The sequence below is a fragment of the Carcharhinus amblyrhynchos genome, chromosome 3 (genome assembly GCF_965287045.1).
Source record: "Carcharhinus amblyrhynchos chromosome 3, sCarAmb.v2.hapA, whole genome shotgun sequence".
Lineage (NCBI taxonomy): Eukaryota > Metazoa > Chordata > Chondrichthyes > Carcharhiniformes > Carcharhinidae > Carcharhinus > Carcharhinus amblyrhynchos.
In genome coordinates, this window is record NC_137326.1 from 94,932,632 (window position 1) to 94,947,977 (window position 15,346).

Genomic DNA, 15,346 nt, shown 5'->3' on the forward strand with positions numbered 1-15,346 from the left:
ACAGCAGGTTAGGTGTAAGGATTCGCATTCTAATCAGTAATCTCTAAACTGTCTGTGCTTTATATGTTCTGTCTGAGGCCAGAACTCTCCATTCACCTGACGAAGGGGCTAACCCCGAAAGCTTGTGAGTATATTATCAAATAAATAGGTTGGACTAAAACCTGGTGTTGTCAGACTTTTCACGGCCCTCCATCAGACAGCCCATCTCTGGCAAAGGCTGGACACCTACACAAATGTAGCAGCAAAGTGAATGGAGTTGGATCAATTGCTTCTGGACAGCTGAGGAATGAAGAAAATGTTTTGCAAATTTAAAATTTGGCATGCTTGTTGAGTGCAAACAATTGCATTAAAGATTGGCTGCACTCAACTTTCAAGCTAAGTTAAATTGAAACCTGCACAACCCCACCATGGTTTTGAGGTTATGTTGAACACTGTTGGGTGATAGCATTGCTGATGCTGCACTATCAAGAGACACCAATGAAAGCAAATGCACTAGATGATGCCTTTTCATGCCATGGGATGTGAGAGATACTGGCAATGCCACACTTATTCGTGATCATTAATAGTTTCCCGAGAGGTTGGTGAGCCTATTCCTTCAATGCCTGAAGATCCCTTGGTTACCCTCACAATGGCAATTTTGCAACATGTATTCTATTTTATAACTGGACATTAAGAGTTAACCACATATAGTAGGATACCATGCAGAGGTGCAGGTGAAGAACATTAAAGACTTGATTCAGAGAAGCAGGTGGACTGAGCATGCCGCATTACAAGGATCACAGAATTTGTCATGGTGCAGGGTGGTATTGACTGCAAGCATCTCTCTCCTACATCCACTTCCCCTCAACTCACCACTAGACCACAACTGAAAGGCAATCCTTTCCCTCAACGGCTAGCTGGCATGTTAGCCTGTGTAGCATTTCAGATTATTGCATCATGTACATGCACGGGTGGCATGGTGGCACAGTGGTTAGCACTGCTGCTCACAGTGCCACAGACCCGGGTTCAGTTCCAGCCTTGGGTGACTGTGTGGAGTTTACACGTTCTCCCTATGTCTGCATGGATTTCTTCCAGTTTCCTCCTGCAGTCCAAAGATGCACGGGGTAGGTGGATAGAATATGGTAAATTTCCCCTTAGTGTCAGGGGGATTAGCGGACTAAATATGAGGGGTTTCATGGATAGGGTTTGGATGGGATTGTTGCTGGTATGGGCTCCATGGGCTGAATGGTCTCCATCTGCACTGTAGGGATTCTATGATTCCTTCATTCTGCAGCAGCCCACTGTGAAACTCTATTTCAGCCACGATGACAAACCACAGGGTGGATACAGGGCAACAAGGGCTATTCCCTAGGCATTGACTCATAACACCAAAGCACAACACACCCACGTGCAGACAGCTTGCACGTAATGAAAGCCCTGCAGGCACAGAAAATGTGACAGAGCAGATTGTTTGCATCCTTAAACAGTGCTGCTGCTCTGGAGGAACTTTGCACTACTTGCCAAAAACTTTGCCAAGATTTGTGGTAGTCTACTGCACAACCTCATTATGATGCAGACCTTGCCACCAACTATATGGAAACCAGCTGAGCAGGAAGTTGGGGGGGGGGGGGTGGAGGGTTGGAAATATCATGACCAACTCATGCTACTGCATTATCAGTAAACTCCATTCACCAGCAGTTCCAAAATCTTATTTCTCTGGCCATGACCATCACAGCATCATCTCCTATGTGAAGAATGGTTACTTCAAAACCTACTAAGTGCACCTACACAATACTACCCAATGGCTGCAGCATAGCTGATGGAAAGCTGCTAACCTATGCTGAAAGCGACTATAGATGGTTTTGGAATGACCTTAAAAGTCCCAGCTTTGGATTGCACCATCTCAGCAAGGGAGGCAGCAACCTGGATTGGCTGCCCGTCAGAGGACAGCAAGGACATTTGTGGATAGGCACCATGGATACAGCCATCCTGATTACAGTAAGTTTGTGCCTATAGTGCCACTATCATTACTCCTGCCCCTGGATGGCACCACAATAATCCAAGAAGTGTCTTGGATCACAGATTACTGGGTCTCTATGAGGCACTGCCAGCATCTTTGTACAATTGTATCCATATGGAGGCAGCAAGCTGAGCTTTGCATGACTTCAGCCTGAGCTTCCATTGCAGCACCCAGATATTGGGCGGCTTTTGCTCAACGAAAGCTGAGACATCAGCCAAGAGACACTGGATCAAGTATGTGAATGGAGTTGGCCACCATTTCCACACTGGAAATGTCCATGCTAATATATGAAGAATGGAACAGAAGCAAGCTTTTGATGTATTGCTAGCACAAGTGCCACAATACTGAAATAAGTGTTTGGCCTTTATCAAAAACTCTCTCCTAGAGAATCAAAGAAAAGAATGACTTTGGTTTTGAAAAAAAGAATTGGGAAAATGGGCCAGAATATTACATTGCTCAGGTTGGCATGGGCCTGACCTGGGAGTCCATGAGATCGTGGGAGAAGACATCAGACATTCACACAATATTTTTGTTGGCGGGTGTGTGTGAGATTTGGAAGTGTACCTGCTGATAACAGACCGGGCAATTTAGCCATTAAAGGGCCAATGGAACACAATTTAACATGGCCTGATGTTACAATTCGTGGGCAGGCCGATCGGTCAGGTGACCTTTATGTTTAATCTGCAACCTCGATCCAGGGCAGGATGAATTGTTCGGCCTGAAATATAATTAAGTGAGGTGTCCAGGGACTGAGGTTTGTGTTCAAAAGTGCTACCTAGACACACTTATGTCAAAAGTGCTACCTAGGCACACTTATGTCAAAAGAACTACCTAGACACACTTATCGTAGCTTTTCCATCACAATTTACTTTTTTATAAGTCTGCAGCTCCCTAAGAGAGTTCCACAATGGTTGCCTATGAGGCAGCATGCTGGAAGCACCAGTCAGCACTCTCTCTTTTCTTAGCACCCACCCTTTCCAGTACCTCTCAGCCTTTTCTAGAGCATACTCCATGCTAGCTGCTTGTTAACTGGCCAGTCAGCATGAAGTTGAATCCAGGTGCTGCTCACTGATTGAAGAATGTTTTAGAATTTTACAGCAGATTCATCGAATTCCTACAATGCAGAAGGATGATATCTTGGGGTGTTAAGGGGCAATTTGGCATGGCCAATCAACCTAATCTGTGCACCTTTGGACTGTGGGAGGAAACCGGAGCACCTTTAGGAACAGTGAGAACTCCATACAGAGAGTGACCCGAGGCCGGAATTGAACCCGGTCCCTGGTGCTGTGAGGCAGCAATGCTAATCGTTGTGCCACCATGCTGCCCTTGCGCCTGCTTCTGGGCTCGACAAGTGTATGCTTCCAATGGACAAAAAATTCAGGCCATGAGTAATTTGTCTGCTCCCCAGTTGCAGGTGACGAAATAACAATGAATACTTAGCTAAAGAGATGCCATTAGATTTGCTATTCCTGTACTGCAACAGCTGGGAAACAGTTGTATTAAATTGAATGTAAGAATGCACACCTGCTGCATTATTAATATGCCTTTAGAAGTTCTGCTTGGGGACCAAGCTGCTTTAGGTTCTATATGGGCCTCCACACACATTACAAGTCTGGATATCTTCAAACTCATTTTATTTTAGTCAAGTAAGAATTACCTCCAAAAAACTCTGGCATTGCCAAGTATCCAAATTGCAATTCAGAATCACTTAAGTATTATTAACAACATTAAAATCTTGTTTCATAATTGTTTAAGGTTATAAAGGCAAATCTGTACAGACCTTTGGATTCAAAAGAAACCTTTCATGGGATGTGGTTGTCACTGGCAAGGCCAATATTTCTTGCTCATGCCCCCATTTAGCCTGAATTGAATAGCTTGCTGGGCCAGAGTGCCTTTCACACTGCTATGAATCTGGAGACACATGTAGGCCAGAGCTGGTAACATTAATGAACCAAATGAGTTTTTACAATTGATAGCTTCATGGTCACCATTACTGAAATCAGCTTTACATTCCAGGTTTTATTAACTGAATTTAAATTCCACCAGTTGCCCTGCTGAGATTTGAACTCATATCTCCAGAGCACTAGGCTGGGTCTCAGAAATGCTAGTGTAGCAACATTACCACAATGCCACCATCAGCCCATAAATTAAATTTGAGAACAGAGCAGCTTGTACTGAAGAGTTACTGCAACAAAACAGTCTATTTAAAGCTCCAATTAGCATGCAAATCAAATTACTCATGACCATTATTCTCTGAAGAATTGACTGCCCCAAATGGTTTTGCACCAGTAACCAGTAAACTGAAGCTTTACTTTGTATTGAATGGGTGGGTAGCTCTTATGTAAGAATCTGTGTAATGTTCTTAAGTTTATTTTTCAGGAGAACACTCACCCCACATGCTGTGTATTATCATCCAGGATTTCCAAAATGTAGGAAATATATTCAATAATTTGTAGGTGTTCACAATGCACATAGCACACAGTTCATTTATGCAAAGGGAACTAGCAGGTGAGTGGAAGGATACCATTGTAAGCAAATGTAGTCACCATAGAAATCAGAGGAAATCACAGAACTATTGAGACAGTGTAGGAGAGTAAAACTAACTGGGCAATTATTTTTCAATGAGTTGACACAGGCACAATGGGCCAAAAGGTTACGATAAGACCATAAGATATAGGAGCAGCATTAGGCCATTTGCCCACTGAGTCTGCTCTGCCATTCAATCGTGGCTGATATGATTCTCATTCCCCATTCTCCTGTCTTCTCCCTGTAACCCTTGATCCCATTATTGCTCAAGAACGTATCTATCTCTTGTCTTAAAGGCACTCAATGATCTGGCCTCCACAGCCCTCTGTGGCAATGAGTTCCACAGATTCACCATCATTTGGCTGAAGAAATCCTCCTCATCTCAGTTTTAAAGGAGCGTCCCTTCATTCTGAGGTTATGCCCTTGAGTTCTAGTCTCTCCCACTAGTGGAAACATCCTCTCCATGTCCATTCTATTTAGGCCTCTCAATATTCCGTAAATTTCAATTTGATCCCTGCACATCCTTCTAAACTCCATCGAGCATAGTTCCAGATTCCTCAACTGCTCCTCATATGGCAAACCTTTCATTCTCTTCTAGACCCCCTCCATGGCCAGCACATCCTTCCTTCGGTATGAGGCCTAATATAGTATGATATTTTACAATTCTGTGAGTCTATTGTTACATTGGTGAGGTTATAAAATAACTTTGCTTTCAGGTTGTATCACTTTATTTATAAGATTATTATATTTTCTAACTGTGTAGATGAAAGGGGTCATGTGACTGATGCTGGCATCTCTCTGCCCCCAGGGCCTCTCATGTTTTCAGTGATAACGTATGTTCTTTTGCCTACGACCGAAGATCCCTCAAACACCCATGCCAGCTAATGCCCTTCACCCACCCCATGCCCCAATTAGATCTCTAATTATCAGAGATCTGAGGAATACTTAAAACTGTTTTATTGAGAGGGAGGTGCACGGTATTTACACTTGGAAAGAATGCCAGCAGTTACTGGGTATATCATGAAGAGACCCTAGGCTCAGATTTCCAGGCAAGGCCAAAATGGTGTTGAGACCCTGAAGTCACCCAACCCTCCACCCAGTTTAGACTCCCTACAATGCAGAGGGAGACCATTCAGTCCATCAAGTCTATACCAACCATTATCCCACCCAGGCCTGCTAGTCCCTCTGACACTAGGGTCAATTTAGCATGGCCAATCAGTCTAACCCACTCGTCTTAATTTCTGACAGATCCCATTCTCACAGGTGGGAAGTTGGGATGGGATGTGAATCAATTTGAAATGAATAAAGAAGTTGTCCAGGGGTTTTATGTGTAAAGGCCTGACAGCAATGAGATCTCAGGATGATGCAGCCTCAGTAAGAACAGCACTATTAGCCTTGCCAATCCCTGATTCAGAAAGTAATTATAATGTCTAACATTCCCGAGACTCGTGCTCGTCAAACCAATTGGCTATTATGAGTTAACCCTTAATAATGTCAACCGCCCATAGTCTCAAAGTCAATGGGTGAAAATTTATGTTTCAATCGAACAAGGTTGGGTGCAGGGGATCGAGAGGGAATATGTAAGCATTATTGCGGGACCCCAGGCCCTGCCATAGAGGATCCATAATCCCTCAAGGTACACATAAGCATCCAGTTGACCATGCCCATGAGGGAAACAGCCTGTCAGGAACTCCAGTGATGTTGATATTAGGAGAGGGACCAACAGACAAGAAGATACAGGTTACTGTGAAGGGACAAGGGCATTGATTTGGGCCAATCAAGCGGTGAAGCTGCAAGGTATGTGAGTGATTGCTGGTCACCAGATAAGGCGAGGGATGGCAGCTTCTAGGACTGGGATCCCATTATTCTGGCCGGCAGGAAAGTCTCAACTGAAGCTGTCCATCACCACACTTAGTCTCAAAGTGGGAGAATTCCGCCCGTTACATGATCTCACTCCACAGGTTTGGTCTGACTGCTGAATATTCCAATGCTTTTTGTTTCTACATAACTATGCCTTTTAACAGAACTATTATGAACATGATTCTTTAACAAGTGAGTCAAAAACAAATCAATAAGACTAAGAGAAAAAGCAGTACTAATAAAAATAATTTGAACCTAAACATCCACTTCACATCCTCAATATATTAAAAGGTCTTTAATAGGCAATGCGTTACTTATTTTAACTGGGCAATCCCTGTTTATTTTGTAAGCAAATCCAGCAGCTAATTTGCACACAGCAAGACCCCATAAATATATGATCAATTTCTGGTGCCATTATTTGAGAGATGGTTACTAGCCGGAGCCTTATGAGAACCCCACTAATCTTCTTTAGGTACAGCCATGAAGTATTTTGTATCTAGATGAGAGGACAGATAGCAGCATTAGAAGGTGATAATAGGGGGAAGCACTATGGTGATGGTCTCATGTTCAAATAGTTTTATTCTGAAATTCCTGTGGTCTCACTCTGGATCATTGAGTGAGGAAGTCTTGTGACAAAGTGGTAGCGTCCCTACCACTGGCCCAGAAGCTCCAGGTTTGAGTCCAGTGCCAAGACTTGTTTGCCATGGAAGGAATGTTCATAACTTTGTTCATGGGCTGATAATCAGTTTGAGATTCATTCCACCACTTCCCACTATTCCACCCAAAAAAGTGTGGGTGTGAAGATACATAAGAAAAAAAAAACCTCTGGATCTTAGCAGCCGTGAAGCAGAAATTCTACCCACCATATCACAAGGCTGAAGGACAAATCCTAAGTCGCAGGAATGGTGTCATTCACAATGCCAGGAAAGTTCTTGGTTCCTGCCAGAAAATACCAGTAGGGTCTATTCCAACTTGCTTCAATCAACTTTTACTGAGAGTACCCACAGCCACTCCACCTGCTATTCTTCCTGATGCCCAAAGTATTTTGTTTCTTTGATTCCCAGCTCGAGTCACTGTCTGTGCAGAGTTTGCACATTCTCTCCACGTCTGTGTGGGTTTCCTCTGTGTGCTCCGGTTTCCTCCCATGCTCTAAAGATGTGCAGGTTATGTTGATTGGCCATGCTAAATTGCCCCTTGGTGTCAGGGGCATTAGCTAAGGTAAATACATGGGATTATGAGCAAAGAGCCTGGATGGGACTGCAGTTGGTGCAGACTCGATGGGACGAATGGCCTCCTTCTGCACTATAGGATTCTATGATTCAGTATTCTGCTCCAAAAGGAGCCATTTACCCTCCGCACTTGGTAGTTTATTGCCGGTTTACTTATTCCACACAGGCAATCCAATATCTCTAAAATCTGTCATAAAATATGCCCTTCACCTGCCTATGCAAAAGGCATTTTTTAAAGTTTATTTATTTATTATTCACAACTAGGCTTACATTAAAATTGCAATGAAGTTACTGTGAAAATCCCTTAGTCACCACACTCCAATGCCTATTCAGGTATACTGAGGGAGAATTTAGCATGGCCCATTTTAGAAGGCCACATGGAAGACTTCAAAAATAGCCCAATGCATTTTTTCAGGCACATAATGCTGAAACCTGTATAGGATTATTGCACCTTTTCACATCCATAAAATGGACACATGAGACCTAATTTCTCTCCCAAGGAATCACTTAAAGAAGCTGCGCAACTTAAAGATTTCACTTTGAAGTTTCGCCTAAAACACATCTCAGTAAGTTTTTTATGCTTTCAATTATTCTGTGCTAAGGAGCTGTTATTGCACATCCTGAATTATAAATGCAATCCTAATTGAGCATCATCGACTGACAGGTCCACTGAGGAATCTGGTGGATCTACGTTGGAGCTCAGACTATTAACATTTACTCAATTATTACCATGCGCTTAAATTAGTTCTCTCTCCCTTTGCAGCACTGTGCTCGATAAGTAATGACCAATATGACCTAATCTCTCTCTTGGTTCATCTATACAGATAGAATAATATGTTTTAAAGTAATTTGATCAAGAAATTTCAAAATTCATTATTAATCTATCATTCGGCTTTACTAAGTTGCAGGCTCTCTTTAATATCATACCTTCCAGGCCACGGTCAGTTTTATTTGGCACATTGCAATATTGATAGGCCTCATAAATCGGGTCCAATCTTGGTGGGGCAGTGTACAGATCGACCAATATTCGTTTTCGGGTTTTAGCAACCATTCCATCCTCCTTTGGTTGAGTCACAGGAATCAAGTGCACTGGAATAAAGTATCAAAAGATAACTTAGTTGCTTTTCAATTCAAATGTCACAAAATTTGAAGAAATCTGAGAAAGAATGGATTAATTCTGGTTTAGCAACAGAACAATGCCATTTTTACTGGTAGAGTACAAGCATGTACTCCGATGTTATAGCAAAGATGTGTTTCTCTATTTATTAAGTATGGGAAAGCTAATTTTCGCTGTTGACTATTCTTCTTTCCCAATTGGCAGGTGTTCTTCCCGGAACTCAATTCCTCAGGCATTTACACTCATTAATAGATGCTTCAGTCAAGTAGCTGTCTGCAAGTCTGAACAAGATTCTAAACATTGATAGAGTATTAAAATGTTAGGAATACCACAGTTATATAAGTCCCTGTTCTCACTTGACATTTAACAACATCTGCAGGATATTGATTGGAAAGAGGAACTGGGGTTGATTTTCTACCTTCTAGCCAAGGCCTGTGAGAATGATTGTCCTTCACTGTGCTGAGAGACACAGTGGCACAGTATTTAGCACGGCTGCCTCACAGCACCAGGGACCCGGGTTCAATCCCCTGTTTGGGTCACTGTCTGTTTGGAGTTTGCACATTCTCCCCATGTCTGTGTGGGTTTCCTCCAGGTGCTCTGGTTTCCTCCCACAGTCCAAAAATGTGTGGGGTAGGCGGATTGGCTGTGTTAAATTGTCCCTTAGTGTTATGGGTACTAGCTAGGGTAAATGCATGGGGTTATGGGGATAGGTCCTGGATGGGATTGTGGTTGGTGCAGACTCGATGGGCTGAATGTTCTCCTTCTGCACTTCTGTGTTTCTCTATTTATTTAGTATGGGAAAGCTAATTTTCACTGTTGACTATACTTCTTTCCCAATTGGCAGGTGCTCTTCTTGGAACTCAATTCCTCAGGCACTTACACTCATTAACAGATGCAGAATTAATTGTGCCCCTGGATAAGCAATTCCAGTGTAGCTACAGAAGTAGTATCTACACAACAATGTGGGAAATTGCCCAAGTATGTCCTATCCATTTTTTAAAAATTTGATTTATTATTGTCATATGTATTGGTATACAATGAAAGCATTATTTCTTGCATACTGTACAGACAAGGCATACCATTCATAGAGTACATAGGAGACAAGGAAAGAAGGGGGAATAGAATGTAGTGTTACAGTCATAGCTAAGGGTGTAGAGAAAGATCAGCTTAATACGAGATAGGTCCATTCAAAAGTCTGATGGCAACAGGCAAGACATCTAATTGGATGTGGATTGTAAACTGTTCTTGAATCAGTTAGTGTAAGATGTCAGACATTTTGTACCTTTTTCCCAATGGAAGACATTGGAAGAGAGATCGTCCAGGATGTGTGGGGCCCTTAATTATGTTGGCAGCTTTGCCGAGGCAGTGCGAAGTGTAGACAGAGTCAATGGATGGGAGGCTGGTTTGAGTGCTGGACTGGGTTTTGTTCACAGCCCTTTATAATTTCTTGCGGTCTTGGTCAGAGCAGGAGCCATAACAAGTTGTGATACATTAGGAAAGGATGTTTTCTATCGTGCATCTATAAAAGTTGATGAGAGTCATAGCACACCTCTACTTTCTCAGGAGGCGAAAGAAATGTCCACTAAAGCAAGTTATATCCAACCTAGTCAAATACTGTTCCATAAGCTTACTCTCTATCAGCAAATGATGGACAGAGTTGTTGACGGTGCTGTCAAGTAACACATACTAAATTAAACCCTCAATCTGGTTTCCAACGTGGAGTTCCATAAGCGTAGACAAAGGTTATGGGTGGAAGAGGGAACTCACAATGTTAAAATGGCGGCACGGGCTCATTGGGCCGAAGGGCCTGTTTCCCGTGCTGTGTTGTTCTTTGTTCTTTGTTCTTTATACTCACCAATAACCTGCTCACTAACGCTCAGTTTGGAATCCAATTCTTGAGTTTAAACAATTGAACTAAATTAAATAAATTGAGGGAGGAAGCAAGAAGGGCAGCCCCAAGTACACCAGTTCCAAATAAAACCATACAGCTGGGAATTGGCACTTTGCATCTTTAGCAGTCCCAAGCTGGCACTGCCATAGTGACAATACCCAGGCGGAACCCCCCACAGCGCCCAACCCTCTGGGGGCCTCGATGGCCCCCCTGTTCACTCCAGCTGGATTGGGCTAACAGCTCCCTGCAAGTGGGGAACAATACTAAAGCCCACTGGATTGAACCACTCCTGGCAGCAGGGGAGACGCTTCAGTCCCAGGCCCATTAATAATATTTAAATTGCATTAAAATTATAATTTAAATAATATATGCAGCTCCGCACTGGTTTCCAACGTACAGCTGATGGCACTGGAAACCCAGCTGTCGAAGATATGCGGAGGCCGTGGCACTGAGCGGGGAGCCATTGAAATGGCCTCTGCTAGATTCTCCCAGCCGATGCACGACAAAAGTAGCGCATCAGGCTGGGACAATCGCCCCCACAATCTCCACATGACTATAGGTTGAGTGAGATTTTCAATTTCTCTCAGTTTTCCCTGAGTTTTTGAAACTCAACTTGAACTCGTTCACCTTCATGGCATCTGCAAACTACTGGCTTCCCTTTATCTGTTCCATTTTTACTGCTTATTTAATACCTTCCAAATTAGAGTGACAGCTACTTAAACAGTTGTGTTTACTGTCTGTCCGTTATGACAGCACTTAGTGGCAATATGATTAAAATGGTGCTTTGGTTTTACTTTGCCCCTTAGATTTCTGAGTGGTGGACATGCCATATATTTGTTAGCATTTGGTAGTAGGTTGTTGTAGGTTCATCCAAACTTCTTAAAGACTACAGATCAAACTCAATCCGAGACATGGGGCCCGATTTTACCATTGTGTTGCGCCGGTTTTTGGGTGCAAAACTTGTTAAAGTCGGGCGTGAGGTGATTCTGCGCCAGTTCCCCTTTACTAAGGCCCAAAAATGGCCGCAATCTGGACCATGCCCAAAACAAGCATGCCAACCATTTAAATGCATTTGTTTATTAGAACTACTGTTTATTAGAAATAACGGAGCTATGGGGAGGTGGGGAGAAGGAAATCTGAATACCTAATCCATGGGCTCTATTTTATCATTTTGATTCTAAGTACTGGGTGGAGTTGAAAGTGGGAGTGTTTCAGATTCAACTTTTAGACCCGTTCTCAGGCGCCTTCATACGCACTCTGCCTGCAAAAATATCAGCAATTCCAAAACGCCCTGCAGAAGCCTCTGGGAGGGGTTTAATGTGCTCAAAACCTGTAGATGCGATTGGCGCCTCCAACTGCGCATGTGTACAAAAAGATAGAATGCTGTTCCCCTGTCACATCCCTCCCAGGCCACATAATGCATGCCACTTGCCCCCACAGACATTGCCCCACCCCTATAATATTACTGATCCCCTTTTTCCACCATCACCCAGATCAAACGTGGGTCCCTCCTCCCCCTTCCCCCCCTCCCACTGACTTCAGACAGACTGGCAGCAGACCCCATTCCCTTCTATTGATCTCAGGTAGAGTGGCAGTGGACTCCCCTTTCCCTCTACCAATCTCAAGCAGCGTAGCACCTGACCCACCTTCCCAACACCACCCCCCCACTCCCCCACCCTCCGCCACCCACTGATCTTAAGCAGAGAGCCGTTGGACACTAGACACCTACCTCCTCACTAAATGGAGCACCTGAATTGGATTTGTATGGTCTGTTTAGCGCCGATTTTGGATGGGTGAATGCGGTGGTAAAGGGGGAAGTACCGGCAAAGTTGGGCGTGCAGCCCATTAAGTCAAATTAAATGCACACAAATGATTTAATTGGTTGGCACGCCTGTTTCGGGCATGGTCCAGATTGCAGCCATTTTTGGGCCTCAGCAAAGGTGAACCGGCACAAAGTCACCTCACGCCTGACTTTAACAAGTTTTTACGCCTGAAAGCCAGTGCAACACAATGGTAAAATTGGGCCCCATGTCTCGGATTGAGTTTGATCTGTATTCTTTAAGAAGTTTGGATTAACCTACAGCAACCTACTACAAAATGCTAACAAACATATGGCGTGTACACCACTCAGGAATCTAAGGGGCAAAGTAAAACTAAAGCATCATTTTAATCATATTGCCACTAAGTGCCGTTATAATGGATAATAAACAACTGTTTAAGTAGCTGTCGCTCTAATATAGAAAATATTAAATAAGCAGCAAAAATGGAACAGATAAAGGGAAGCCAGAATACGGAAGGAAATGCATAATATATGTGTTTAAATTAAAAATAGGACATGGTTGCTTGAATATCATTAACATGAAATAATGCAAAGCTTAATAAAATAAATTAAAGGCATTGACGAGACAGAGGGAAGGTGTGAAGACAAGAGCTGATGGGCATAGAGAAGGCAGGTTTATTATAAGAAATGCTGGCAAAATGGAGTAAAATCCTACATCCAGAGGAGAAAGAAAAAGCAGACCAAGCTTCAGGCTAAAGGCTGCACTTACTGGCATTGTGTTCTGACCATGTTCTGTTAACTTAAGGACAGAAATTTGTGTTTGATTCGTTCACAGTGACTGAATACTACTGAAGGAGGCAAAAGACATGTCAACTGCTCATTTCCCTAAACCAATTTTAACTGGAAAGAAATGTAAATATATATATATATATTTCCTTCTAGCTAAAATAGGATTAGGGGAATCAGCAGTTGATATCTGTTTAAGTATAATTAGACTTGCGTATATTGCAGTAAGCCTACTTCAGGACAAATGTGGAGTCAGGAACAAATGGGAAATTATTAATGATTTGCTTGAGTGGTGAACTGACTAATGATGAATTTACCAGACTTGCGTACAATGGATTACAATGGATTGAAGGGCTCTATTTCTCATAACTAATAACCCCTTTGAAAAGATTTTCAGCTCCAGTTATCAGTTCAGCTGGGTATAAGATTGAATCACACATGGATTTCAGCATTAATATAAACTAAGAAAATGTTGCTTTTCAAATGGGTTAACTGCCAGATTTGTTACCATTCTATCCACCACAGGCTGATGACAGAATGGTCTGTGTGGATCTGGGTAAAACAGAGATTTCATCATTAAAGGAAGTCAATTGCTGTAGACTTCACTGGTAATCTGTTGATCTGAATGCCACATAGAAAATTGGTTCAAAATGGAGCAATTCTTAAAAGATTCTGAACTGTAAAATATGGGTATTTCTACAATCTTTGAAGCCACACTAGATAGATTCATTATAGTTTATTGCAGGTATTTCATGCTCCTGTTGTTCACTACACATTAGTGGGGAGGTGATGACATAAGAACATAAGAAATAGGAGCAGGAGTAGGCCATCTAGCCCTTTGAGCCTGCCCCGCCATTCAATAAGATCATGGCTGATCTGTCGCTGCTCAGTTCCACTTTCCCGCCCTCTCCCCATAACCCTTAATCCCCTCTCTTATCAAAAACCCATCAACCCGCGTCTTAAAAATATTTAGCGAGGCAGCCTCCACCACTTCAACGGGCAGAGAATTCCAGAGATTCACCACCCTTTGAGTGAAGAAGTTCCTCCTCAACTCCGTTCTGAACCGCCCCCCTTTTATCTTGAGGCTGTGCCCCCTAGTCCTACTGTCTTTTTTGAGCGGGAAGAGTCTTTCCACCTCTATCCTATCCATCCCATTCATCATCTTATACGTCTCAATGAGATCTCCCCTCATTCTTCTAAACTCTAACGAGTACAAGCCCAGTTTATTCAGCCTCTCCTCATAGCTCAACCCCCTCAACTCCGGTATCAGCCTAGTAAACCTCCTCTGCACTCCCTCCAAGGCCAAAATATCTTTGCGCAGGTGCGGCGCCCAAAACTGCACACAGTACTCCAGCTGCAGCCTCACCAATGCCCTATACAGCTGCAGCAAGACCTCCTTACTTTTATATTCAATCCCCCTCGCTATGAAGGCCAGCATCCCATTCGCCTTCCTGACCACCTGCTGCACCAGCAAGCTGGGTTTTTGCGACTCATGCACAAGGACCCCGAGGTCCCTCTGCACCGTCGCCTGCTGCAGTTTTTCGCCCCGTAAGTAATAGTCCTTCCTACCATTCTTCCTACCAAAGTGGACCACCTCACACTTGCCAACATTAAATTCCATTTGCCATTTCCTGGCCCATTCGCCCAGCCTATCTAGATCCTTCTGTAGACTCTCCACACCCTCCGCACAGTTTGCCGTTCCCCCAATCTTGGTGTCATCAGCAAATTTCGACACCCTACACTCGGTTCCCTCCTCCAGATCATCTATATAAATGGTAAAAAGCTGAGGCCCCAGCACCGACCCCTGGGGCACTCCACTAGTCACCATCCGCCAATCCGAATAGCACCCGTTGACCCCCACTCTCTGCCTCCTATTTGACAACCAATCCTCTATCCACGCTAACACCCTACCCCCAACTCCATGTCCCTCGACCTTCTGCAATAACCTCTTGTGAGGTACTTTGTCAAACGCCTTCTGAAAATCTAGAAAGACCACATCCACCGGCTCTCCTCTATCCACCGCCCTAGACACATCCTCATAGAACTCCAGTAAATTTGTCAGACACGACTTCCCTTTAATGAAACCGTGCTGCGTCTGCTCTATCAAGCAATTCCCTTCAAGATGCCTCGCAATTTCCTCCTTAATGACAGATTCTAA

At 43.4% G+C, this 15,346-nt stretch overlaps 1 protein-coding gene across 4 annotated transcripts in view; it reads right to left on the bottom strand.

Annotated features, from left to right (window-relative positions):
• The window catches only part of pxylp1 (2-phosphoxylose phosphatase 1), a 166,439-nt gene that overhangs the window by 38,832 nt on the left and 112,261 nt on the right, over positions 1-15,346 (bottom strand). For all 4 annotated transcript variants that reach the window (XM_080186415.1, XM_080186417.1, XM_080186414.1 and 1 more), the window contains one exon: positions 8,542-8,703. In XM_080186415.1, coding sequence (XP_080042541.1) covers positions 8,542-8,703 — 162 coding nt within the window. The remainder of the gene's footprint in view (positions 1-8,541; positions 8,704-15,346) is intronic.